This window comes from Helicoverpa zea, chromosome 27 (genome assembly GCF_022581195.2).
Source record: "Helicoverpa zea isolate HzStark_Cry1AcR chromosome 27, ilHelZeax1.1, whole genome shotgun sequence".
Taxonomy (NCBI): Eukaryota; Metazoa; Arthropoda; class Insecta; order Lepidoptera; family Noctuidae; genus Helicoverpa; species Helicoverpa zea.
Window position 1 is genome coordinate 5305453 of NC_061478.1, and position 25726 is coordinate 5331178.

The 25726-nt window shown below is 39.2% G+C and overlaps 1 protein-coding gene across 2 annotated transcripts; it reads left to right on the top strand.

Annotated features, from left to right (window-relative positions):
* The first annotated feature begins 15835 nt into the window (after positions 1–15835).
* On the top strand, positions 15836–19818 carry LOC124643534 (piggyBac transposable element-derived protein 4-like). Of its 2 annotated transcripts, XM_047182546.1 has the most exons (8): positions 15836–16013; positions 16658–16793; positions 16910–16987; positions 17095–17256; positions 17328–17425; positions 17503–17572; positions 17649–17794; positions 17911–19818. In XM_047182546.1, the coding sequence occupies exons 2-8, from the start codon at positions 16660–16662 to the stop codon at positions 19701–19703; spliced, it is 2481 nt and encodes an 826-aa protein (XP_047038502.1). In that variant the 5' UTR covers positions 15836–16013; positions 16658–16659; the 3' UTR covers positions 19704–19818. The 2 variants fall into 2 exon arrangements, with proteins under 2 accessions (XP_047038502.1, XP_047038503.1); XM_047182547.1 differs by lacking the exon at positions 16658–16793 and having other exon boundaries at positions 15837–16013.
* The last annotated feature ends 5908 nt before the right edge of the window (positions 19819–25726 follow it).

Consider the following 25726-nt stretch of genomic DNA (forward strand, 5'->3'; position numbering starts at 1 on the left):
AGAGAATAAGTTAAACGAAATTTGAAAAATATGTTTTCAAAATTATAAAATAAAACCGTTAAGACCACGATTAACGTCACGCACTAAGGACTGGCAAAAGTGAGTGCTTGTAAGGAGCGCGTGAACGTGTGTCTTCCGTGATGATATTTTAAAAATGGTCGAGTCGCTAAAGCAGCTAACCAACCTCACGGTACACGCCCGTGAATGAGTAGCGAACGAATCCGATTTGCATTGGTACAGCAGTCCAGGTAAAAGAATCGAAACCATATCACAATGACGTGAAGTCCAATTTGGTTTAACTTGCCGTTACACCGATACAGATAATGACTACGTACTGTTTGTTTTTAAGTTTTGATTAAGTTACAATTTTTTATTTCTAGACCCAAGTTGTTATAATAAATATGAATTTAAAAATACGTTAATCAGTTTAGTAAAAGAAATAAATAATACTTAATTAACGAAACAAATAATTGTACGCGTTTCTAAACGCAACCGTAGGTAGACATTACATTTATTTATTTATTTTTCTACCCACCTTATATTAATATTTTGATTAAAAACAAAAGGCAAGTATTTTAAAACGTTGACATTAACGTACAACGTTACAATACCCCCGCGCACAGTCAAGGATTTTGTTATTTCTCTAAAAAAAATGACAAAATCCGCATGTTCTCGAACTATGTTGCTAAACTATTTGTTTATTCTTCCAAAATACACTCATTCATACATCTCTCAAACACACTCCAGCAGCAGTTACTCTTAGTATCTATTAAAATAACTGACGCACAATTGCATACTGTTATAAGTGCCAGTATTCTTATTTACTTGACACTTTACAAATAGAAGTTCCAAGTGAAGGTGGAAAAGTAAGCGAGAGGGAACTAAAATAATAAATAAATTAAGATAAAAGATAACTTGAAGAAAAAAATACTGAATAGTTAAAATTGATGAACAAAAAATATTATCTATTGCCGACAAATAATTTTAAGTCTTTTATGTGCCAAGATCCTAAGTTTTTACCTGACATGTCCTGCAGCACATAAACTAAGGGAGACTTCTTTTCAATTATTTTAGCTTTAATAAATTTCGGTGCTAACTTTTTCGAAAACCGATTTGCCTTATCACTTAAAAAGTAAGCGCGCTTCATGACTATGTCTCCAACGTTAAATTCGGCAAACTTGCGTCTCAAATTATAATGTGAAGTGTTCTTTACATGGGCTTGCCATAATCTAGACTGCACAGTATCAAAGGTACTGGCCAAACAACCAAGGTTTTCTGCGTATATATCACGTGGCAAAAAGAGTATTTCATTGCCGAGGTCATTATCAATATAGTGAGACCCGCAAGAAACAAGTTCACGGCCGAAAACTAAAAATGATGGCGTAAAACCTGTGGCTTCGTTTACAGAGTTGTTGATGGCAAACTGTACTTCGGGAATAAATAAGTCCCATGATCTGTGGTCATCATTTACGTATGTGGATAAACAAGTTATAATAGTTCTATTATACCTTTCTACTAAATTTACCTGAGGGGTGTATTTAGGTGTAAAGTAAATGTTCGGTATTCTATATTTTTTAAATAAGGCATCAGTCACCTTCCCAGTAAACTGTGTACCATTATCCATTAATACAGTTTGAGGTATGCCGTGCACTAAAAATACTGACTCTTCTAAAATTTTTGTAATTATCACGGCAGTTGCTTTTTTAATTGGGAAAATCAAACAAAATTTTGAAAAACAACAAGTTATAACTAATATGTAGTTATTCTGCTTTCTTGTAGTAGGAAGAGGTCCCATTAGATCTATAGAGATCATTTGAAATGGTCGTGAACATTGTTTAGGACGACCCATTTCTCCTAAATGCTGATGATTCTGGGCTTTGTAGGCTAAGCACTTATCACAAGTACTAACAAATTTAACAACGTCTTTATACATCCCTGGCCAGTAATAACGTAACGCAAGACGGCGGTAAGTTTTAAAAATGCCCATATGTCCTGCTTTAGGCTCGGAATGATTTTCGTGAATTATGGGCTCGCGAAATTCAGTAGGAACGACCTGCTTCCACGAGAATTCAGAAGTCATTTCATGCTTATTTTTAGAAAGCCGGAACAGTTTATTATTTTTAATAATAAAGTTTGCAAATTTTGAAGGGTCATTTAGGCAACCGTGGTAAATACTTTTGTACCAAGGGTCTTTAGTGTCCACATAAGTGGAAGAACCAATGGCACTAACTGGTACGCTCCTAGACAAAGCGTCGGGAATGACGTTGTCTACACCACGTCGGTGCTTAATAACAAAGTTAAAGGCTGATAAACGTACGCCCCATCGTGCCAGTCGACCAGTAGGGTTACTTAATGACAAGAACCATTTGAGCGCACTGTGGTCGGTATAGACAGTAAACTGTTGTCCGTTTTCAATATAGCAACGCCAATGCTCAAGAGCGGTAATGACAGCTAACGTTTCGCGCTCGGTTATGCTGTAGTTCTTCTCGGCAGCAGTCAATGACTTACTCATGTAGGCAATTGGATGTTCCTTGCCATCTATTGACTGAGTAAGCATTGCGCCGACACCGTAACTACTAGCATCCGTATGTACTTCAAACGGCTTAGAGTAATCTGGACATGAAAGTACGGGGGCAGAAACTAAACACTCCTTAAGTTTTTGGAATGCAGAGTCAGCTTCTGGAGTCCATTTGAAGGGAGGAGTGCCCTTTTTGGAGGAAGTCAACTTATTTAAGGGCCCCGCTATAGTGCTGAAGTTCGGAACGAAACGTCTGTACCAAGTGGCAGTACCGAGAAAACGTTTGAGGTCCTTCCGACTTTTAGGCGTCGGATAATTGAGTATAGCCTCAACCTTGGCTGGATCTGTACGTAGCCCAGTGCTATCGACCACGTAACCGAGGTATTTGAGCTGTGACCTGAAGAAATTGCACTTTTCGAGGTTAACAGTTAAGTTAGCCTGTTTCAACTTGTCTAAAACGCGCAAAAGTAGTGTCATGTGACTATTGAAGTCTTCAGAAATGATGATGACGTCATCCAAATAAGCGAAGACTTTTAGGCCAAACTCGGAAAACAAAAGGTCAACGAGTCTCTGCTGAGTAGCCGGTGCATTTGTCAAGCCAAAAGCAGTACGCTTGAAACAAAAGGTGCCCCTGCCAGGAACGTAAAACGCTGTCTTCTCACGGTCTTCAGCAGCGATAGGTATTTGCCAGAAAGCCTTGGATAGGTCTAAACTTGATAAATAGCGCGCGTCTCGTAAGTTGTCTAAAATCTCCGATATGTAAGGGAGATTATAGGCATCGCGCTTAGTCACCGAATTAAGTTTGCGACTATCAAGGCAAAACCGAGGCTGGCCGTTCTTTTTATTTACGATCAGAACAGGAGATGACCATGCGCTCTCGCAAGGCTCGATTACGTCGAGTGAAAGCATTTCATCCACCTGTTCAATCAAAATACGCTGCTTCTCCGGTGACAGTCGGTAGTACCGTTGACGAATCGGTGCTGCGTTACCCGTCTCAATGCGGTGCTGGATAAGACTCGTTACGCCCAAACCTTTGCGATGAAAAGAAATGTCTTCGAACTGTTTGATGACACTATCCGCCAGTTTCTTTTGTGCCTCATCAAGATTAGTATAGCCTTGTATGAAGGAATGTTGAGGAGTATCTAATGAGCAATTAATGTCATTAAACATTGTAACGCTACCAGTATATTTTGGACATATCTTAAATTTACGCCAAAAATCTATGCCTAAAATCAGGTTCCTTTTAATATCGGGAATGACATGTGCCTTCAAAATGTGAAATTGATTCTCGAATTTTATTGGTAAATTAATATAACCTAAACTATTTAAATTTTGACCTCCTGCTGCCGTTACTGTAATGCAATCGTTTTCAATAAGTGGCAAGCCATAATCTTTAAGTATGTTATGAGCACTGTTGCCTATAATGGTTACCGCGGAACCGGAATCTAGAAGACCCGAGACGGTAAGATCGTTAATCAGAACAGATACATAAGGCCTATCATCACAGTCTCCTTTATCCTCGAGAACCGTGTAGATGTTATACGATTTAAAAAATAACCTAATTGTTTGTAACCAATCCTGCCACTCTTGGTTATCAAATTTATTATTTGCACGGTTCTCTGTAATTAGTTTTTTTCCTTATTAACATCCTTGCTGCAGTTTGGACAATCAGGAGCTTTCACGCCCTCACGACCACAAGAAAAACATACTACCACATCCTTGCTTGTACACTGCCTTAGATTATGTGTGTTATTGCGACAACGTGGGCAGTAGCGCATTTTAGAACTAGTATTATGTTTAGGATTAGGGTTAGAATTAGGATTAGGAGTACTGACTGCATGAACATATTTAGCTGTAGAATTATTATTACCTTTGTTATTATTATAAATATTTTGATTATTATTTTGCCTATTGTTATTGTGAAAATTTTTACCATATGTGTTGTTATTATTAAATTTAGAATAATGCTTACTATTAGATTGTCCTGAATATGCTAATTCAGGAGCTAAGGTATTCGAGGACGGTTTAGGGGGTTCCTTAAATTGAGAAAATCGTGACTGGATATTTTCATAATTCCGACACAGGGTTCGCAATACGTCAATGGAATTTATTTCCGAAACAGATGCAAGGATATTCGCGTAGATTGGACGAATATTGTGAAGGATTATCTCCAATTTATCTTCCTCTGACACCTTCTTTGAAAGTCGCGAAAAGAGTCCAGACATAATAGATAAGTAAATGACGATATTTTCAGTCTCACCCTGTGTACGAGTCCGTATCTCTGTAAGCAGTCTGTAGTCATAATCAGACTCATCGAAATCACGTCTCAACGCCAGTGTAAGATCGTTCCAACTCGAAATCGTATCCCTGACACTTCTGTACCAATGCAATGCCTCGCCGATAAATATCTCTGTAGCGTTAGATAATATTTTATTATAAGAAATATTTTTAGCCTGACACAATTCTTCACAACGTTGAATAAATGCACGTACGCAAGACTTGCCATCATATCTTATCTTCGAAAATTTGTTAATGTTGCCTTCACAAGTGACGGAAACATTAACAGGTGTCGCAGTAAGAACGGATGAGCAGTCCGTACTAGTGGTAGCTAGAGGGTCCACAGCAGAATCATTAAGCGAAGTAAGCTTTGCAGAAGTGCTCTTGAAAAGGCCAACACATTGGTCGTAAGTCTCCTCTAATTTGTCATCAAATGCAATACGATTAAGACGGTGATAAACATGGTTAAGTAAATTTTGACTCCGTAACAATGTGTTTTTATCTATTGAAGTAGATTCTAAATTATTGTTAACCCTTTCAAGAACATCCAAAACTCCTTTAAGGTCGACTGCTGAATCGAACGGACTAGTGAGGATGTCTTCCGAAGGAAACAATGGCCCACACTTAGCAATTTGTTTGCGCAACTCCTGCACTGTAGTAGCTGGAGATTCACCCCTAATAGAGACTTCGTACTCAAGCTCAGCCTTTTGAAGCGACATAAACTTAACTGGATAAGCCATAGCGAAGAAAGATTGAATAAAAAAAAAAAAAATTATGCGAAAAGTGATTGGGTGAATGTTGAACAACTCAATAACGTGAAAAAACAATTAGAAATTAAAAAAAATACTCCGTCTGTTACAATTTTTAAATTTAACTAAGTAACGTCTTGGTTGTTTTTCCACGGAGAAGAATGTTAACTAAAATAAGCGTGTGACAAAACAAAAAAAAAAATTGCAACCAAAAAAAAAAAATTGCAACAAAAAAATAAAAAAACAAAGCAAATTTCGTAACTAATGTGTACGCACATTAAATACACAAACAAATTTATTTTTAATAAAAACGACAAATAATGTTGCCGACTGTAATTGTAATTTGCAATACATACATTTATGATTGTACCGTTTATATTTAAAAAAAAAAAATGTGTAAAAAAAACTATATAAAAAAAAACAATAACGAAGTATTAATTTACACTGTCGACTGTACTGCAGATGTAATAAAATTAACTGTAGTACCAAAAAAAAAAATTAAAAATTAAGTGTCCACCAAATTATGCCGTTGATAGTACCTTATGCAAGACATTCTACGAAGCAAAATTTTATTTAAGAAACAGTGGGTAATTTACAATAACTATAATGACGGCTAAAAAAAAATTTGAAAAAACAAAATTAACGGCAAATTATACTAGTGTGTGTCAAGTTTAGGACTGTGACTGCACTTTGATAATATCAATCACTGATTAATATTTAAAATGTTAAATATTACAAAACAAATGTGACGTACACCTTAGTTACTATGCAACCAAAAGAAAAAAAACGTTTCACAAAACTAAAAAACATAAAGAACGCACACAAAACACCAAAAAGCACTACTACCTCCATAGAACAAAAAAAAAAATTACTGACCATATAAATATAAACCACGAAAAGGGCGCCAATGTCACGTTTAGCGTGTGGACGGTTTAGATTTTAAATTAAACCCCACATTGTGAACATAAAAATTTATTTCCAAGGTCGCGATTCGAATGCCCGTCAGCAAAATTAATTTTGTTATATGGAGGTAAAGCGCGCTAGCACTGTCCTGGCTTCACGTGGAGAGATGTCCGGTGATGACGCTCAGCCGAGGAGGCGCTTCAGGGTGGACGACCCGCAGATGGTGATGCAGTATGGTAGAGGGTAATCGGTGCACGGTGCCTCTCGGTGCCTGTCGACGTTCGGCCAACGGATCAGCCGTGGCCCGGAGTTTAAGCCGAACTTTGAACCCGAACTTTGGACCCTGGAATTTACATCCATTCAAATAAATGTCCATTTCTGATTGTCCTCCTCTGACTGTGTTTGCCGCGGAAGCAGGAAGCAGAAGCTCAGTGCGCTTAAGGCGAATGTGTGCAAATTCACAGTCAGAATCGGAGTTTACAGAAAACAGCTGAAATGTAATTTTATATAAAATGTATAAAACATATAAAAAAAAAGATGCAGGGATAAGCAAATGAAAAGAATAACCCTGACTGCTTATGATGATGAAAAAGGCTACAAATGATGCGACAATGTGCAAAGCAAGAAAAGATGAAATCTGCAAGTCATTTGCCAACGGTCACCCAATAGGTGGGTGGTAGCAATTACACGAATTGTTCAACACTTACCCAATACGGGGAGATGCACTGATTCTACAATATAGAGAATAAGTTAAACGAAATTTGAAAAATATGTTTTCAAAATTATAAAATAAAACCGTTAAGACCACGATTAACGTCACGCACTAAGGACTGGCAAAAGTGAGTGCTTGTAAGGAGCGCGTGAACGTGTGTCTTCCGTGATGATATTTTAAAAATGGTCGAGTCGCTAAAGCAGCTAACCAACCTCACGGTACACGCCCGTGAATGAGTAGCGAACGAATCCGATTTGCATTGGTACAGCAGTCCAGGTAAAAGAATCGAAACCATATCACAATGACGTGAAGTCCAATTTGGTTTAACTTGCCGTTACACCGATACAGATAATGACTACGTACTGTTTGTTTTTAAGTTTTGATTAAGTTACAATTTTTTATTTCTAGACCCAAGTTGTTATAATAAATATGAATTTAAAAATACGTTAATCAGTTTAGTAAAAGAAATAAATAATACTTAATTAACGAAACAAATAATTGTACGCGTTTCTAAACGCAACCGTAGGTAGACATTACATTTATTTATTTATTTTTCTACCCACCTTATATTAATATTTTGATTAAAAACAAAAGGCAAGTATTTTAAAACGTTGACATTAACGTACAACGTTACAACCTATTTAACAGTGTACTTACTTTATTCTTATTCTATTCTTATTCTTTATTGCACACTAAACAGTAAATACATACGGGATACAGACAGTTATGTACAACGGCGAGCTTAACCCAGAATTGGGTTCTCTTACAGCCAACCTTAAAGCGATAGAGATATTCGATAGAGGTAGGGTCAATTATATGTGCACAACAAATATGAAATACTAAACAAATATTAAATAACAATAAACTAAACATATGTATGTAGTAGAGCTACACATATAAACATAATACATATAGAATATAATATATATGTAATATAATATAATATATATATATATATATGTATATATAAGAATAGAAATATCATCTTGATAAATAGTATTCTTACTTACTTTATTTAAAAATCTATTGTTGTTTTAATAATAGTGTACCTATATGATGTCTATTTTTGTCTAATGACATTTAATTTTCCTTATTATGAACCAACCTATTTGCTAATGTATTTCAACGTGTTTTTTCCTTTTAAAATGGTAGTAGGTGTTTTTTGCAAATACCACTTACAGAACTGCATTTCGCACAAAGATACAAGGTAACCTATAGGTATTATATTCTTCTGATAAGCCACATTACTGCCGAGTTTCATCAGATACCATCTTGTAGTTTTTGCGTGAAAGGGGAAGAAACATCCATACACTCATTTCTTCACTTTCGCATCCCTACTAATGTTCTAAATGCGAAAGTAACTCTGTCTGTCTGTCTGTCTGCCTGTCTATTACGCTTTCAGGTCTAAACCACTGAACTGATTTTAATAAAATTTGGTACAGAGATAGAGTTGACCTTTAGAAAGAACATAAGATAGTTTTTATCCCGGACTTTTGAAGAATTTTCTTGGAAACGCGATATAACCGAACTCTACGCGGGCGAAGCCGCGGGCGGAAGCTAGTTTATTATATTCGTAGGATAACGTAAGGTTGTTAACATTATTATCGCGCCTAGTGCATTTGCAGCAGCCTGTGAGATATCAAAACGTCGCAATCAGAACCGGATTTGTTCGGTCGTGTGTGCATAGCATCGCCTTACTTGTACCTGGTATAGTGCAGGAGTCTTACTCTAAAAGATAGGAGTTAAGTATTAAGTATACATCATCCTCCGAGCCTTTTTCCCAACCATGTTGGGGACGGCTTCCAGTCTAACCGGATTTAGCCGAGTACCAGTGCCTTACAAGAAGCGACTGCCTATCTGACCTCCTCAACCCAGTTACCCGGGCAACCCAATACCACACAGTAAATGAACCTTCGCAACGTTAGTATGGCCACGGGAAAAAGGAGACCATCAGACTTCGTGCGTTTGGCATTGCAACTTTCCGTCTCCGGTCGAAGATCGAGTCGGTCGAGATATGTAGTGGCAAAAGATAGGTGGCCAGGTGTTCGAGAGCGATGCCACAGATAGAGCGAAATTTAGAAGAAAAATCAGGAATTCTGAATCATGAATAGCAGGGAGAGAGAGCATAGTTCTACACCTTCTCAGGCTATATACTCAGGCCCGCCGCTAGCTGTTTGTTCGCCCGCGTGCAAAACTGATTATGCCGCCCTACGTTTTGTCAAAAAATATATAAGGGGGGGGGGCGGATCCAGGGGGTCCGGACACCCCCCCTCCGCCCATTCATATCCATCTTACAGTCCAACAGAAAAAAATATGTACATGCACCGCTCTGATTGCAGAAAACCCACCTACTTTTGGATAAATACCTATCTATTGCAATACATAACATACATTACACATAACTTTTTATTTACTTGAAATGTTCAGAGTAGGTTACCTAAGGAGTCCTGGGTTAGCCCATAAGTAAACTACGCAATTGCTTAGGGCATCAATGCAGTGCAATCATTACCCAAGTGGCCCCTATGTATTGAAAGATTGTGATTAACTTAAACTAACGCACTTAAATATCTATAACAATGTTTAAAGTCAGTAAGTCATTTGGTGGGTTTCCCGTTGAAAATTCAACTTATTAGACACATTTCATATGTAAGGAAGCGCGAGCGGAGCGAGCGCGAAAATTTTTTAGTCTAAGGACACAAAACAAATAAAAACCACTGTAAATTAACAAAGCAAAGTCAAAAAATAAGATATGCGATTTTTTCCTTAGTTTTCATGAAGTACTTAAACATATCATAAAAAGCCATAAAGGACGTGCGCGAAAAATGTTTTTTCGGAATTGAATGCCTCAACAATTAAACAAAGATAAAATGCGATATCTGATATGGAGCCGCGAGCGCAGCGAGCGCGAATTTTTTTGGGGATGCCAAGGGTGAAACAGTCAAAATAGATAGGAGACGACCAAAGCTAGGGCGGCTTTTTCTGAAATTTTATTGGTTTAACTTTGCCGCCCCCTAAATAGCATTTGCCGCACGCTACGCCACTGGTTAAGAATCTTTAATTTTGAAAATGTCCTTTTAACAGATGTACCGAACTGAAACCGGCAGTGTAAGTAATATTCTTAGCGCTATTGCTGTGTTCGGAAATATTGAAATCAAATGATTAGTAAAAAGATATTGTATTTTTTAAATATTACGTGATAACTCGCTAGATTTGCCGCCCCCTAGGACGTGCAGCCCGCGTGCTGTGCACGCGCTGCACGCCCGCTTACGGCGGGCCTGTATATACTTATGGGCTGCGTCAGCTGCGTGATTGTTCGCGCGAGTTACCGCGGCCCTGGTACATAAAGGTCTTAAGAAGGACCATGGTTGGTTTTGCTCAGTAAGAGTCTGGCACTCGCTCACGCTGCACCCACAGCGGGAGATTTCCAATTAACAAAACTTTAAGCAAAAGGTCTTTACCAAGAAAATATTTTTAATTCAGATCTAACGCTATATAATTGCTACAATATTTAGGTACCCATCCAAATTTATTTACCCATTAGTAACTAAATAATGCAGCTTCACTCCCGACCTACCTCACAGCATATCAAGTTGTGCCTTCCATATTTACACACACACATACATATATTTACCTGCACGTGAAAACTTCATACCTCAGGGAGCACGGCATAGCTTGTCATGCGTATTGTGATGTCAACCGGTGATGCTCGCAATATTTGTACTTTATCATGTACTGTCATTATTTTGTTAAAGTTGGGTTTATAATTACGATAAAAAATAAGCGTGTAAAATAATAGTAGCATTCTAAAGTACCTACGTAGCGTCGCCGCTAATCCTAAGCTAGCATTTGAACATTTTTGGCAGTCGTTACGGGAAGTCAGAAGCCAGTAAGCCAGACAACCAGTCTTACCAAGGGGTATTGGGTTGCCCGGGTAACGGGGCCGGTCTTGAGGAGGAGGACTTGAGGAGGTGAGATAGGCAGTCGCTCCTTGTAAAACATTGGTCAGGTGCATCCGGTTAGACTCTAAGCCGACCCCAACATAGTTGGGAAAAGATTTGTGTGCGTGACGAGCGTCTGGTAGAACCTCGCCTTATTAAGATAGACAATAAGATGGGACATAAACCTATTTTTTCCACAAAGTAATGTTCAAGTCGTTAATGTGCACCTAGCCTTACACTATCGACAAATCAAATAAGTCATGTGTACTGAGCTTGAAAATGTACCGGCGTCGTCGCTCTAAATTGTAAGTACAATTTGTTGAAATGTAGGTGATAAGAGTTAATTTTCAGCTTTTGAAAACATGGTACATTCTGGTATGATTTCATCATCATCATCATCATCTCAGCCATAGGACGTCCACTGCTGAACATAGGCCTCCCCCTTAGATCTCCACAGATACCTGTTGGAGGCGACCTGCATCCAGCGTCTTCCGGCGACCTTTATAAGGTCGTCTGTCCACCTTGTTGGTGGACGTCCTACGCTGCGCTTGCTTTGGTATTATTTGCTAGTAGCTAAATAACAGGTAACAGGAGTCGCATGGGTCGACCAAACACAGGGTAAGCGCAGTCAGCACTTGTTTTCTTGTAACTGTAAGGCACGCTATATTACGGCAAAATTAGGTACCTTCCTACATTTTATCATCACCGGTTTTTGGTCTTGTCCACTTTGTAAATTATCTGCCAAATATTAAATTCCGTTCAGTAGTTTTGAAAACGCAACAAACAGGGGCCTGATTCTCCTAATTTTACTTAGGCGACATACGATTCACGTTCGACTGAGATCCAATCCCGATTCAATTACGATTGAAGCTTATGTGGCATTCCGCTATTTTTTCTTTGAAATAAACGTTTTTATCCTTTTCTGTCATTCAATAATGAATCATATTAATTGTCTGCAATTATTGCTGTCAATTATTTACGATTGCAATATGATTGTAGAGCAAACTACCGTATGGAACAAAATCACCAAAATTGCAGACCAATCGAATGTCATTGGAATACGATTGGTCTTATATTAGTAGCAGAATGCCCGATATGGTTAAAACTGCTATTGCGATTCAATTTCTATTCGATTTTGACATTATTAACTTAGGAGAATCGGGCCCCAGAAGATTAAAAGAAGTTGCTATATGCATGAAGATTCTCTTTGTAACGTCCGACATGGCTTAAACATGATTCTAAGAACAGTATGCAGTTAGACTGTATGTATGTGTAGAGTTTAAACCCAGAGTTAACACATCAAAGTTACTCTCCACACGACTCTCGGGTACAGCTTAGCTTTCGGGGAATCCAGGAATATTGCAAGCTTATGTATTTTGTACTTGTTTGAGTTTTATGTATAGAGGTACAATTCTGTACGTCGATTCTATAAAATTCAGACAACAACTCGCATTTCACTTCGCTATTCACTCTCACTTCACATTCGGTTCAAAACGTTCTAAAAGTCATCTTATACTTTATCTGTCAAAATCTCGAGTTTAATTTAGTTCAACTCGCAAACACGCTCGCAAGAGTAGCGCTAGTGTAGTAACTCACGGCGGATTCAGATGCGAAGTTTAGAGTGAAGTCTTATAGAATCACACTGCTGGTAAGTGTACCTAAGGGTTGGACCACCCCTGGCAGCACGGAATCGCATTTGTTTCGCCTATGCTACCACGTGCTGCAGTATGCTGCGAACTGGTGAAACTGATATCTACTGTGAACTGGTGAAACTGATACTGGGAACTGGTGAAACTGATACTGGGAACTGGTGAAAGGATGCGTTAGCATGCTATCGCGGGTTTCAACGTTCCGGAGTCTCCCTGCCGACCATTGCATTTTGTCCGTGATGCCGATCGCCTCGAGGATTCCGCCGCGTGCTATCGCATTATGCTTTCTGTCTCGGTCTAGCAAATGGCAGTTCTAAGCGACAGAAAGAGAAAGGGCGACGGAAAAGTCCGTGCTGCCAGATGTGGTCCAACCCTAAGGGAGTAAATCTATATCGTCCTGCCTCAATTGCCAGCCTCACCTGCTTGTTGTGCACCCTGCTGAACAACGGACGAGGCTCTGCCGACAAAACAGCACCAAGTCGGATATTAGATGCCTTGCTCGGAGATCCTCCATCCATCCTCCGAGCCTTTTCCCAAACTATGTTGGGGTCGGCTTCCAGTCTAAACGGATGTAGCTGAGTACCCGTGCTTTACAAGAAGCGACTGCCCTATATGACCCCCTCAACCAGTGGCGGATTAACCCTATAAGCACAACAAGCACGTGCTTGGGGCCCCTGTTCTCCAGGGGCCTCCATCCTCTGCTGGCGTTTCATTTTATACCTACATTTTATCGAGATTCATCCACAATATATCCGAAATCACAAGGCGCGAGCAGTTCGGGAGTGACCCTTCATACACCCCCGCCTCTAAACTTGATTGGTCGCAGTGCTGTTGATTGTTGTACGATCGCAGTGATTTTTTTTTTTTTCAATTGTGCAGTTGTTATACAATTTTTTTTCGGCTTCTACTCATCGTTGGGCAAAGAATTAATAGGCAACGATAGCGTTCCGAAGTCGCTATCGTACAGTCGTTGGGAAGCTCACGCTGTAACTACGAGTGCAATATAACAAACATATCCGAAAATTTTGGATGCTTCAGATCAGTGGTCCTGGTGGTGGTGGGCTGGTGGTGCCTGGAGGCACTCCAAGTGGTCCGCGGACCACCGGTTAAGTCCGCGGACGTTGTTATCGATCTTACGTTATCCATCTTACTTGTCCAACAGAAAGAAATGAAGGTTTGAAATGTAGCCCTTTTACGAAATTTTAGTTCTGAGTCTTAAAACATAATCAAGATTTCCCGCTCGCTTCGCTCGCGTTTTCAAAAACTATATGTCCTTGTTTTTACATTTGTCAACAAATTAAAAGTTAAGTACGTTTGGGCTACATTGTACGTAATTTTGGTTCTGAGTCTATAATAAAAATAATTAAAATTTCGCGCTCGCTTCGCTCGCGTATTCAGAAACTATGTGCCTTCGTTTTTGCACTTGTCAACAAACAAAAAATTAAGTACGTTTGGGATAAATTTTACCTCCGTACGAGTCCAAAAAAAATTTCGCGCTCGCTTCGCTCGGTCAATTTCTTCAACCTTCTATTTCCATTTAAGTAATAGGGGGTCTACACAGGCTCTGTGCTTAGGGCCTCGGATACTCTTAATCCGCCACTGCCCTCAACCCAGTTACCCGGGCAACCCAATACCCCTTGGTTAGACTGGTGTCAGACTTACTGGCTTCAGCAACATCTCTGAAGCTAAAAAAACTTTTTTACAAAAAAATAAACCGACTTCCCAAAACACTAAAAAGCCAAAAAAATACTAATTTTAGGTGCATCGGCCTAGAAGTCGGTGTCTAATCAAGGATGTGCCTAAGTTAATTTTGCCACCGACTTCTAGGCCGATGCACCTAAAATTAGTTATTTTTTGGCTTTTTAGTGTTTTGGGAAGTCGGTTTATTTTTTTGTAAAAAAGTTTTTTATTTACAGCTTTTCAGTGATACAAATAGCTGTCACAATCCGTATAGGTAGAAAGTTCTCATCAATACAAATATTTTAATCCCAAATACGAGGTATTTTACATATTCAGTTGTCGAGTTCCCTCGACCTTATCTGGTCTTCATCATCAGGTCAGCTCCAAACCTTCACTGTTGCAAAGATCTCGTCAATACAAATATTATAAGCCCAAACACGAGGTAGTTTACATATTCAGTTGTCGAGTTCCCTCGACCTTCTCTGGTCTTCATCATCAGGTCAGCTCCAAACCTTCCCTGTTGCAAAGATCTCGTCAATACAAATATTATAAGCCCAAACACGAGGTAGTTTACATATTCAGTTGTCGAGTTCCCTCGACCCTCTCGGGTCTCCATCATCAGGTCAGCTCCAAACCTTCACTGTTGAATAGTGCTTTCAGGCATTCATCTGAGTGTCAACTTTTTACCCTATGTTTGTCTACAACTTTCGAAGGTTGCTCTCGATTTCTCAGGGTTTCCGTCATCAGATCCTGACCTGATGACTATGGGACCATCTGGCAGCTATTCCGCGTCGAACAAAAAAAGAATCACGTAAATCGGTCTATAAACCTCGGCGTAATCGATGCACATACATAGAAAAAAAAAACATACCGGCCGAATTGAGAACCTCCTCCTCTTTGGGAAGTCGGTTAAAAATATACCACGCTGCACTCACCAACTTGTATATCCAGTTGATGTAAGACCAATCGTATTCCAACGACATTCGATTGGTTTGCGATTGGTCTGCTATTTTGGTGATTTTGGTCTATAACGGTAGTTTGCTCTTCAATCATATTGCAATCGTAAATCATATGCAGACAAAATGATTCATTATTGAACTTCAATCGTAATCGAGTCGGGATCGGATCGCAGTCGAAAGTGAATCGTACGTTGCTTAACTAAAATTAGGAGAATCGGGCCCCAGCAGGCCGCTCACAAGCAACGAAGTGACTTTTGTCCCTTTTTCGTTTTGACAGTTGAGCGCACCAAGGGACTTTTGTCCCTTTTTTTTCGTTCCAGTGCGATACGACATCATAATATATATGTTTCTTTCTATTACACGGCGTTTTAATACCTTTTCTCTTTTCTACACAATTCTTAATACATTTCTTCATGCTAAAAATACGACCATAGATACAATGGTTCATTCGGATTGAAAAAATAATGTCAGTCGACTGTCAAAGTCAGTCGTTTTTATGTTTGTGTGATTATTATCCTAGTAATTTAATTATTATTTCGGTTGTTTGCAAGTATTATTGTATTAACTACGGTGTTATTATACAATTAGAATATAGTCCTTGTGTGTGCAACCGAGTTTTAACCTGAGGGTAAGTATTTCTGTGTGGTTTTCAGTGTACTTGTAACAGTGCTAGAATCTTGTCAGAATCTTATCGTAATTTATCAATTTGGGAGACCAGTTCTGTGTGAAAAATAATAACTATCGCGTTAAATGTTTACTCGATAATAGTTTTCAGCCAAAATGTATACAAAAGGTGCTTAATTTAAGTTAAGATTACATTTTTTATTTCAAGCGGGTCCGCCAAACAAAAAATGTAAACAAACAACATGGCCGCCCTCCTATTGAAATAGATAAAGCTTGGTATACACAGGGAATTTTGTACCGGTCGAAAATTATGAAATGAAATTATTTTTATACTTATATATTTATTTTGCATTTGTTTTTTCATATTTTGTATTATCTTTTAAAAGGCATTGAATAAATTCTCATTGAATGTTTATTTGAGTTTTTTTACCGTACCTAATATTGAAAATGATTGCCGGCGGACCGGACTGCCTCATCCAAAGTTTGGTGAATTAATTTATTCTAGTAAGCATAGGTAAATAACGACAAAACAATTTATTATTTTATGGACTGAGATAAAGATATATATATATATATATTTAATTATTTAATATTGTTATGTTTATTTTATTGAGTTTTCGAACTTTGCTTTGCTTTTAACAATTTTAGAAATGGAAGCAGCTAAAAATAACGGCAGTCGTGGTGGTGGTCGACTGGGAAACCGTGGTGGTGGTGGTCCAGTAAGAAACCGCGGGCGTGGGCGTGGACGTGGGCGCGGCGTTGCCCGATCGCTTCATTTTGCTATGTTTGTGGTTTTTTCGTACTTTTTCTGTTCTTTAAATTATTTATTTGGTTACGGATATTTTCTTGCTTTGCTAGGTTATTTTAGAACCATATCCAAAATGTTACTTAACTTTTAAGGGGACAGCCAGTTGTAGAGGATGCAGTCAGCGTCTCGTCTGCGTCCTTTGCTGTTGCAGGACCATCGCAACCAACGACGTAAGTTATTTGTTTTTCTTTATTATTTTTTACTCTAGAGAAATGTTAGAAGTACTTTCTTTTCATAAAATTTCTGTTGGACCAACACGACCGATAACTTCTTCTAGGTCAATGGTAGAAGAAAGAAAAAAAATAAAAATGCGGGCTCTGGACAAGAAAAATATGGCCCGGTTACCAGATGAGCAAAGGGCACGGCTTCAAGAACTACGTGACAGGAAGGAGGTCGCGCAATTTTTAATGCCTGATGCTCCTCCTAGCAAAAATAGAAGGTAAGAAAAATATTTAGGAAAATAATATGCTTTACACAGTCATAAATGTTTTAATTATACTATATTTCCAGAAAAGTGTCGCCGGTCCGAGTGTCGTGTCCTTTGGTGCCGGGCACCCCAGAAGTGCCGCCCCCGCGTATTCCTCAAAAATGGGAATTGCAGAAGTCAGGTGTGTAAATTGTCTGCCGGATATCGTACCCCTTATTGACTGATCCAACCTCATATATTTTAATCCTTTTTATCCAGCGTTGGACGAAAGTGAGCCTTCGAGGTTTGAGCTCGTAAAAGAAGAAGCCACCACACCGCCACCCTCGAAGTAAGTTCGAACTTAATCTCCCGACTTATTCGAAACATTCAAAAGAATTTTAATTAATATATATGATGTTTCACAGGGAAAATCAGTTAGTTTGTACCCCGTCCAAGGGGGTAATTATCCTAGATGAAGGTCAAGAGGTGGACGAGCACAATATTTTGGTCGATGCCAACATTGAGATGATAGGGTTCCCGCCCGGGCCATCGACGTCTTTCACAAGAGCAGGTATATTTTATGTTTATTTCTGTTGTAATAACAATGTTGTTTGTGATGATAATCTAGCTGCGTCATGAACTAGGGGGCTCAAAGCAGCTGATAGTTAAATAATTATTTGGTTTTAGAACTTTCGATTTACGAAGAAGACCCGGAGGAAGAAATTCTGCAGTGCGAACACTCTGCGGTTCTGAATCCTGGCAGTGATGTTGAGGAGGAGGATTGCCTGGATGGTTTTCGATCTTCCAGGAGGCACGCTGGAGAATTCGCCGTGGAAGACTTGTCCAGCGAGCTCCGCGAGGTCTTAGGATCCATCGACAGGCAGGATGATTGTGCTCTACAAGAGTCGAGTGAGGAGGATCTGCTGATATTTGATTGGTCTCACGATCCCCAAGTTTTTGTTGGGGTGCGAGAAAATTTTACGGGACCAGCGGGGCCAACTTTCCCCATTGAGGGTATGTCTCCGTTCCAAGTTTTTTCGAAAATTTGGGACGGAGACATAATCAACCTCATCGTCGATGAGACCAACAAATATGCAGCGAATCTGGTCTCCTCGCCCATTAAACAATTCTCTCGTATGAGAAAATGGACACCAATAACGCCACAAGAGTTGTGGACGTTTATTGGTGTCATTATGCTGCAAAGCATCATCCCACTCCCTGTGGAGAAGGAATACTGGTTCCCCTGTTTGCCTTATTTAAAATTGGGCAAATTCGCCGATATTATGGCGTACCATCGTTTTTCGCTCATAAAGCGATGTCTACATTTTGTAGACAATATTTTGTGTGGCAGAGGTATCCCGACGAAGCTCATGAAGATTCAACCAGTAATTGACCACCTCAACACAAAATTTAGCTCTTTATACCTACCTGAGCAGGAAATTGCTATAGACGAGTCGCTGATGCTGTGGAAAGGCAGACTCTCTTTTGCTCAGCTCATAGCAACTAAAGCTGCTCAGATAGGTATAAAGAGTTATGAACTTTGTGAGTCCAAGACGGGATATCTCTGGCAGATGATAATATATACTGGGAAGAAGGAACGCCATAATGTCGAGAGTAATGAGAACGAGGCTGAGCCTGAGGGTGCGACGTCAAGGACTGTTTTAAAGTTAGTTCGTCCATTACTTAATAGAGGTCATACTCTAGTAATGGACAACTTTTATAACAGTCCTTTACTGGCACGCACGCTCAAGGCCCAGAAGACGGACGTAATGGGCACCCTGCGTCTGAACCGAGAGTTCGTGCCTGACAGTTTGCGCCACAAAAATAAGGCAAACATGCGGACTGGTGAAGTGGCATTTAGCCAGACACGGGACATGACAATTACGGTGTGGAAAGACACGAATGTGGTATCACTAATATCAACATACCACAAGGTAGAGGTCGGCGGAAAAGAGAAGTACGGCTACTATCGGTATAAACCGAAAGTAGTATTAGATTACAACCTGGCTATGGGAGGCGTCGACAAAAAGGATCAACTTTTGCAGGCGTTTCCCATAGAAAGGGTTCGTAATTTAATTTGGTACAAGAAGCTTTTCCGCCGGCTTCTCAACGTGTCCATCCACAACGCCTTTGTCATGTTCTCAAAATCAGGGACAGTCAAAATGGCACAGCGGCAATTTCGGGTGTTGTTGGCGGATGAAATCATACAGAGATTTCGCCCGCCAAAAATAGAACGACCGCTCCCAATAACCAGCCACTTCCCTGCTAAGACAAATGTGAGGAAGTCACGTTGCAAGTGGTGCGCATTAAAAAAAGTAGATGCTTGCACAGCTTATAAGTGCGAATCTTGCAACGTGAACCTCTGCATAATCAATTGCTTTAAAGACTATCACATTTCTCGGGGACTGGTAAAGTCCAGTAGTAGTCAAAGAATAATCTTTAAATCAACCAATTTTACTTACCCGACTGCCGATAGATAATCATATTTTTGAAATTGACGTTTAAAACCCGGTTTGGTTAGACTGGTGTCAGATTTACTGGCTTCTGACTACCCGTAATGACTGCCAAGGATGTTCAATGACAGCCGGGACCTACAGTTTAACGTGCCATCCGAAACACAGTCATTGGTGTCTAAGATATACTTAGAAAGTACATACAAACTTAGAAAAGTTGCATTGGTACTTGCCTGACCTGGAATCGAACCCGCGCCCTCATACTCGAGAGGTTGGTTCTTTGTCCACTAGGCCACCACGACTTCCTACTACTAACACTACTGCTACTAAGACAAACCTAACAACATTTAATTTATACAAATCGGTCCATTTGTTTCGCCTATAGACGGTGGCAACGAATATTACTTACATACATTCGAAAAACATTACCCTCCTTTTTTGGCTTGGCAGTCGGGTAATATAAATCATAACATTTTTTTCTTCCATTGATACAGGGATTTGGATCCAGAGTATATATATTTTTTTCTATTTTTATTTTGTGTGAATAAAAATAATTATTTTAAACCCTAATGTGCACTTCATGTAACCCCGGCTTTATGGCACACTTCTTTTGTCCATTCTCCCGATTTGTGATATTTCTTTAGTTGTATTTTTTTTCGATAGCTATTGAATAACAAGTGTGATACATCATTGGAAAGGGTATTTGTTGTAAAAAATATTTACGTATCTTCGACTTTTCTAAACAAAAAAACGCCAGAAATGTTAAGAGCGTTTTTACGTCAGTAGGAATTTCTTCAATCAGTTCCATATTTTTCGGTATTCGATAAACTTATCAACATTATATTTACACATTTATTTTTATATATTTACACATTATATTTACACAGCTTTCAGATTGTAACAATATTTTTATTTTACGTGAAAGGGTACTTCTATGTATATAGTTGTAGTGAATTATTTAATTTTGGTGAAAAATTATTCACCGTCAACAAATGTTTCGTCCTAGTCATACGCCTGTAAATAAATATTTTTTTACTATGAAGTATGTTTTTTTCGCATGTAGATAGAACCCTTCCACCATTTAAAGTCATAAAATGTATATGTTACCGCTTAACTTTTAAAGATAATATTTTTTAAAGTTCAAATAAGGTTTTTTCATCTATAGTCATTGTTTACAGCTAGAAATAAAAACATTTGAAGCTCAATGTTAACAAATACCTGATACGACTTGAAAGTGTCATTCATTAGCTTGAACAAAAGCATTACTTGAGGTGACTGGGCCCGATTCTCCTAAGGTACTATAAACTCTCTATGTACTCCTCCTAGGGTGTATATATATTGTCAAAATTGAATAGAAATCGAATAGCAATATGATAGCAATAGTAGTTTTAACCATATCGGGCATTCTGCTACTAAGTAATATAAGACCAATCGGTTTCCAACGACAGTCGAATGTGAATCGTATGTTGCTTAAGTAAAATTAGGAGAATCGGGCCCCAGGTAGCGCTCGGTGCGTAATTAAACCGGCAAAACCGATAGCGGCTAAAACATAAATCGTCATCGTCTATCGCAGTGGTTCTTAACCTTTTTGACATGAGGGACCACTTTAACTAAAGTTTGTCTTGCCGGGGACCACCTCATCGGTTTACCTAAATTAGCACTAATTTCTTTATTATTTATCAAAAAAAAAAAACTGAATTTTTGGGTCAGTTCTACTCAAAGCTAAACGCATGTCGGCAAATGCAAATACAAATAAAGAAAACCTTGCCTATGGAGTTTCCAAATGCGCGAGCGAAGCGAGCGCGAAATTTTTATCGGACTTAAACCAAATATTACGTAAAATGTAGCCCAAACGTACTTAACTTTTTGTTTCTTGACAAATGCAAAAATAATATGCTGAATACGCGAGCGAAGCGAGCGCGAAATTTTGTCGGACTTAAAACAAAAATTTCGTAAAATTTAGCCCAAACGTACTTAACTTTTTGTTTGTTGACAAATGCCAAAATAAGGGCATACAGTTTCTGAATACGCGAGCGAAGCGAGCGCGAAATTTTAATTATTTTTTAAGACTCAAAATCAAAATTACGTAAACTGTAGCCCAAACATATATTTTCGTGAACTAGGTACGACACACCCGTTATACGTCCATGCCAAACCCCCCGCTCGAAATTATAAGTCGATAAAAATTAAGTTAGATAACGTATAGCAACGTCGCGAAGCTAAGCTTCGCGGACCACTTGGAATGCCTCCAGGGACCACCAGTGGTCCGCGGACCACCGGTTAAGAACCACTGGTCTATCGCATTCACGCGTCGCAAATCGCAAAATCGTACGTCAAACTGCTATTTCATTCATACATATTTGAACACCTTTCTAGCTAATTGCTTGCGATTTCCACGTAGTAATCCTACACTGTCTACATTCATATTTGATCAGTTTATTTACGCGGTAAAGTGTGCTGAAGCGATTCCAGAAATTTTGTTGCTAATGACTAGGTAGACTTCCACGTAGGTAAATTGTGTTAGACTAGTTTTGGCTCGCGTTTTCATCCTTGTTTTGAAGGAAATTCTTTTTGAACCTGAGATTCCCCTAAGAGCATTTAGGGAACACTTAATACGATTTTGTTTTCATCAGAGTTTATGTGTCCCTTATAACCTTTATTATTGATGGAGCCCTTATTCTAAGTGACACTTAGGGAAACGTTAACAGATTGTTGGTGAAAACGGGCATGAGATTTAAAATAGCTGAACTAATTAAGTAGGTACTTTTAGTAATTCTGTCGTGCATGCTATTTATTTATATGCTACGGCTATGATTTATCAAAGTCACTTCAGTTGTTTTTGCGAGAAAGAGTTTGATTGTTTGTTTGTACCTACGCACTAATTTCTGAATTGAAAAAATATTTAATACCTACAGGTACAAAGCTAATAAGTATGCATTATATTTTGTATATAATATTTTATTTTTAGATATGTATAAAGATAAGTAGTCTAAGTTTGTATACCTATATAGTGTGAAATAATTATTTTACTTACCGCAATATACCTAATATTATACAAAAAAAAAAGTATTCAAACAAAAATTAGGTGGTTAAATTATTGGATACATATGATGTGCTAGGTATGGTAGACAGTGTAGTGTAGTGTGTAGGTACCTGCATATGAGGTAGGTAGTATTGTAACCCGGATTCATTGCTACCGTAGGTATGTAAACAATAACAGTTATAATTATTATTTGCACAATGTTTACTAAATTGTAATTAATGACTCGCATTATTGGCTAATGATTATCACACTAGTAAGGTGTTAGAGTCAAACGGAGGTCATATTATATGGCATAGATATTTTGTCACGAAAACGGGTGTCTTTCTCAATGACGCTCAGTCACAAAAAGACAGTGTGCGTGTAAAATTTGGGTCTACTGGTAGCAATCGTCATCTCGAGCCTTTTCCCAACTATGTTGGTGTCGGCTTCCAGTCTAACCCGATGCAGCTGAGTACCTACCAGTGTTTTACAAAGACTGCATATCTGACCTCATCAACCCTGTTATATACTCGAGCAACCCAATATACCTTGGTCAGACTTACTAGCTTCTGACTACCCGTAACGACTGCCACGGATGTTACATGTAGGTCCACGTGCCCTCCGAAACAGTAATTGGTGTCCAAGGTATAGGTAACTACTTAGAAAGTACATACATACTTAGAAAATTTTCATTTTTACTAGTTGTAGTGGTAGCAATCCCTTTAATAAAATGAGTACCGAGTAGGTACCTAGGTATTAGGTAAGCAGGTATAATCATCCAGTTATTTACACCTACAACCCCAGTCAGAATACCTACCTACAGGGGCCCGATTCTCCTAATTTTACTTAAGCGACATACGATTCACCTTCGACTCGATTCGACTGAGATCCGATCCCGACTCGATTACGATTGAAGCGTATGTGACATTCCGCTATTTTTTCTTTGAAATAAACGTTTTTATCCTTTTCTGTTATTCAATAATGAATCATTTTGTCTGCAAATGATTTTCGATTGGAATATAATTGTACAGCAAACTACCGTATAGACCAAAATTACCAAAATAGCAGACCAATCGCACACCAATCAAATGTCAATCGAATACGTTTGGTCTTTTATTAGTAGCAGAATGCCCGATTTGGTTAAAACTGCTACTACGATCATATTGCGATTCGATTTTGCCAATATTAACTTGGGAGAATCGGGCCCCTGGAGTTGGATACAAGACAGATTCATCCGAGTGCGTGAAGTAGGCACCTCAGGCCTATTATTAAAATATCAAGTAGACTTCTCACCTCTAAGGGCATGGTTTATCAATAGTTATAATCATTCATTATATTATCTAATTAAGACAATGATGTCATTTACAACATCGTGCAAGCCATGTGGTCAGTAACGGATAGTCAACTGATCATTTGTAACTAACCTGTGACTGCTGTGCACGAGGTCTCGGGTTCGATTCTCAGGTCGGGTCAAAATCGCTTTGTGGATTTTGGAAACTCACAAAGCAGCCCGGAGTATGGAAGTCGGTGATTGATACACCCGTTCATCGGATAAATTGCTGTCCCATCGGGCTATGATAGTGAAGGAATAGTGAGTGCACCTGTGTTAGCGCAAATGCTTGTTAACTATAATATGTCCTGCGCAGCTGGCTGATCTCCTTATACCTATGACAACAGCCGCCGTAGCAGGAATCGGTCTTGGACACCATTATTACTATCAGGCCCTAGTCTATCCCTAACTTGGAGCACACTAGGTAGAAGATACCTACTGAACTTTTCTTGTAAGTAACTGAGCACGCAAACATACATATATAATTAGAAACTTTTCCTTCTTGGCACAGAAGCCATATTAGGTACCAGAAAACCAATTGGTGGAAGCCTGAAAAGATTTGAACATAGCATTTTGATTATTATAGCTATCTATTTCCAAATGACGCCAATGATTACATTTGTGTTATGTGAAACTAACTTCTGCCGGCGGTTTCACCCGCGTTCCGTGGTAACAACTTCGCACACTCGAGTAAAAGTAGCCTGTAGCCTATGACCATCCTTGATATCGATATAGCCATCTAACCCTCATTATTTCTTGAGATTAAGGCGTCAAAACAATAAACAAACTCTTCAGCTTTATAAAATTATTGTTGATTGGCTACATAACTATAGGTACCTACTTTTACATAGGCTACATAAACCCATCATCACATCATAGATATAATTACATCTATTACAAGCTAGGATTCACTAAGACACAACATTAATATAAGAAAAACAACTTTATTTAAAGAAAAAGGTATCTCTTGCCTACCAGCGTTCCAAAGTCGAGATACCAAACGTTAAATTCTGAATTTAGTTGCCGAATAATCGGTTTAAATGCCAAACTAAAAATCACAGGCCCGAGGGGATCACCTTGCTGACTACCAACAGCAGATTCTAAAAGGCTGTCCTGATATAGCAATTTTGTTATATGTCTATAGCACTGCCAAAGAAAACTGAAAATTTTTGGTATTTCTTTTTTAGCTTCTGCCAAGCAAAGTGTCCTTAAATGCTCGGCCCTTGACAGATGCGATGGCGCAGCCACCCACCGCCGCAACCGCTGCCACCACCTCCTCTTGCGTAACCGAGTCGTCAAGGTCGGTCACCTCTAGAGTCACACACTTGACGGGCGTCACAACCTTGGCCGTGTCCGCGATAGCCTTTTTGACCTTGGTCGCAAAGATGTCATCTTTGTGCCGCCTTGGGCCCCCGAGAACTCGAAAATATGAGCCTCCGTTTAGGTCCTCAGGCACGTGACTCTGCCAGGTCCAAGTTCCGCAGGGTCAATATTTGAACGAGCCCGCCGTAGGACGGACTCATACGTCTTCCCTCGTTCCGCTGCCTCTGGGGTCAACGTGACTTCCACGGCTTCGGTTCTTGGAGGAGGAGCGAGCTTCCTCCTCTTGTCCTCCAAAGTTGCAGGCTTAGCTGCAGGGGGCTCAGGAGCCGACTTCTTCCCGTTCCGCTTCCTCCGTACTACCTTAATCCAAGGCTG

What these genes read in the sequence shown, in the direction of transcription:
- LOC124643534 (XM_047182546.1), top strand. Translation starts at nt 16,660, where the DNA reads ATGGAAGCAGCTAAAAATAACGGCAGTCGTGGTGGTGGTCGACTGGGA. An exon ending in GGACCATCGCAACCAACGAC is followed by an intron (nt 16,988 to 17,094) that starts GTAAGTTATTTG and finishes AACTTCTTCTAG; the next exon opens with GTCAATGGTAGAAGAAAGAA. An exon ending in GACGTCTTTCACAAGAGCAG is followed by an intron (nt 17,795 to 17,910) that starts GTATATTTTATG and finishes ATTTGGTTTTAG; the next exon opens with AACTTTCGATTTACGAAGAA.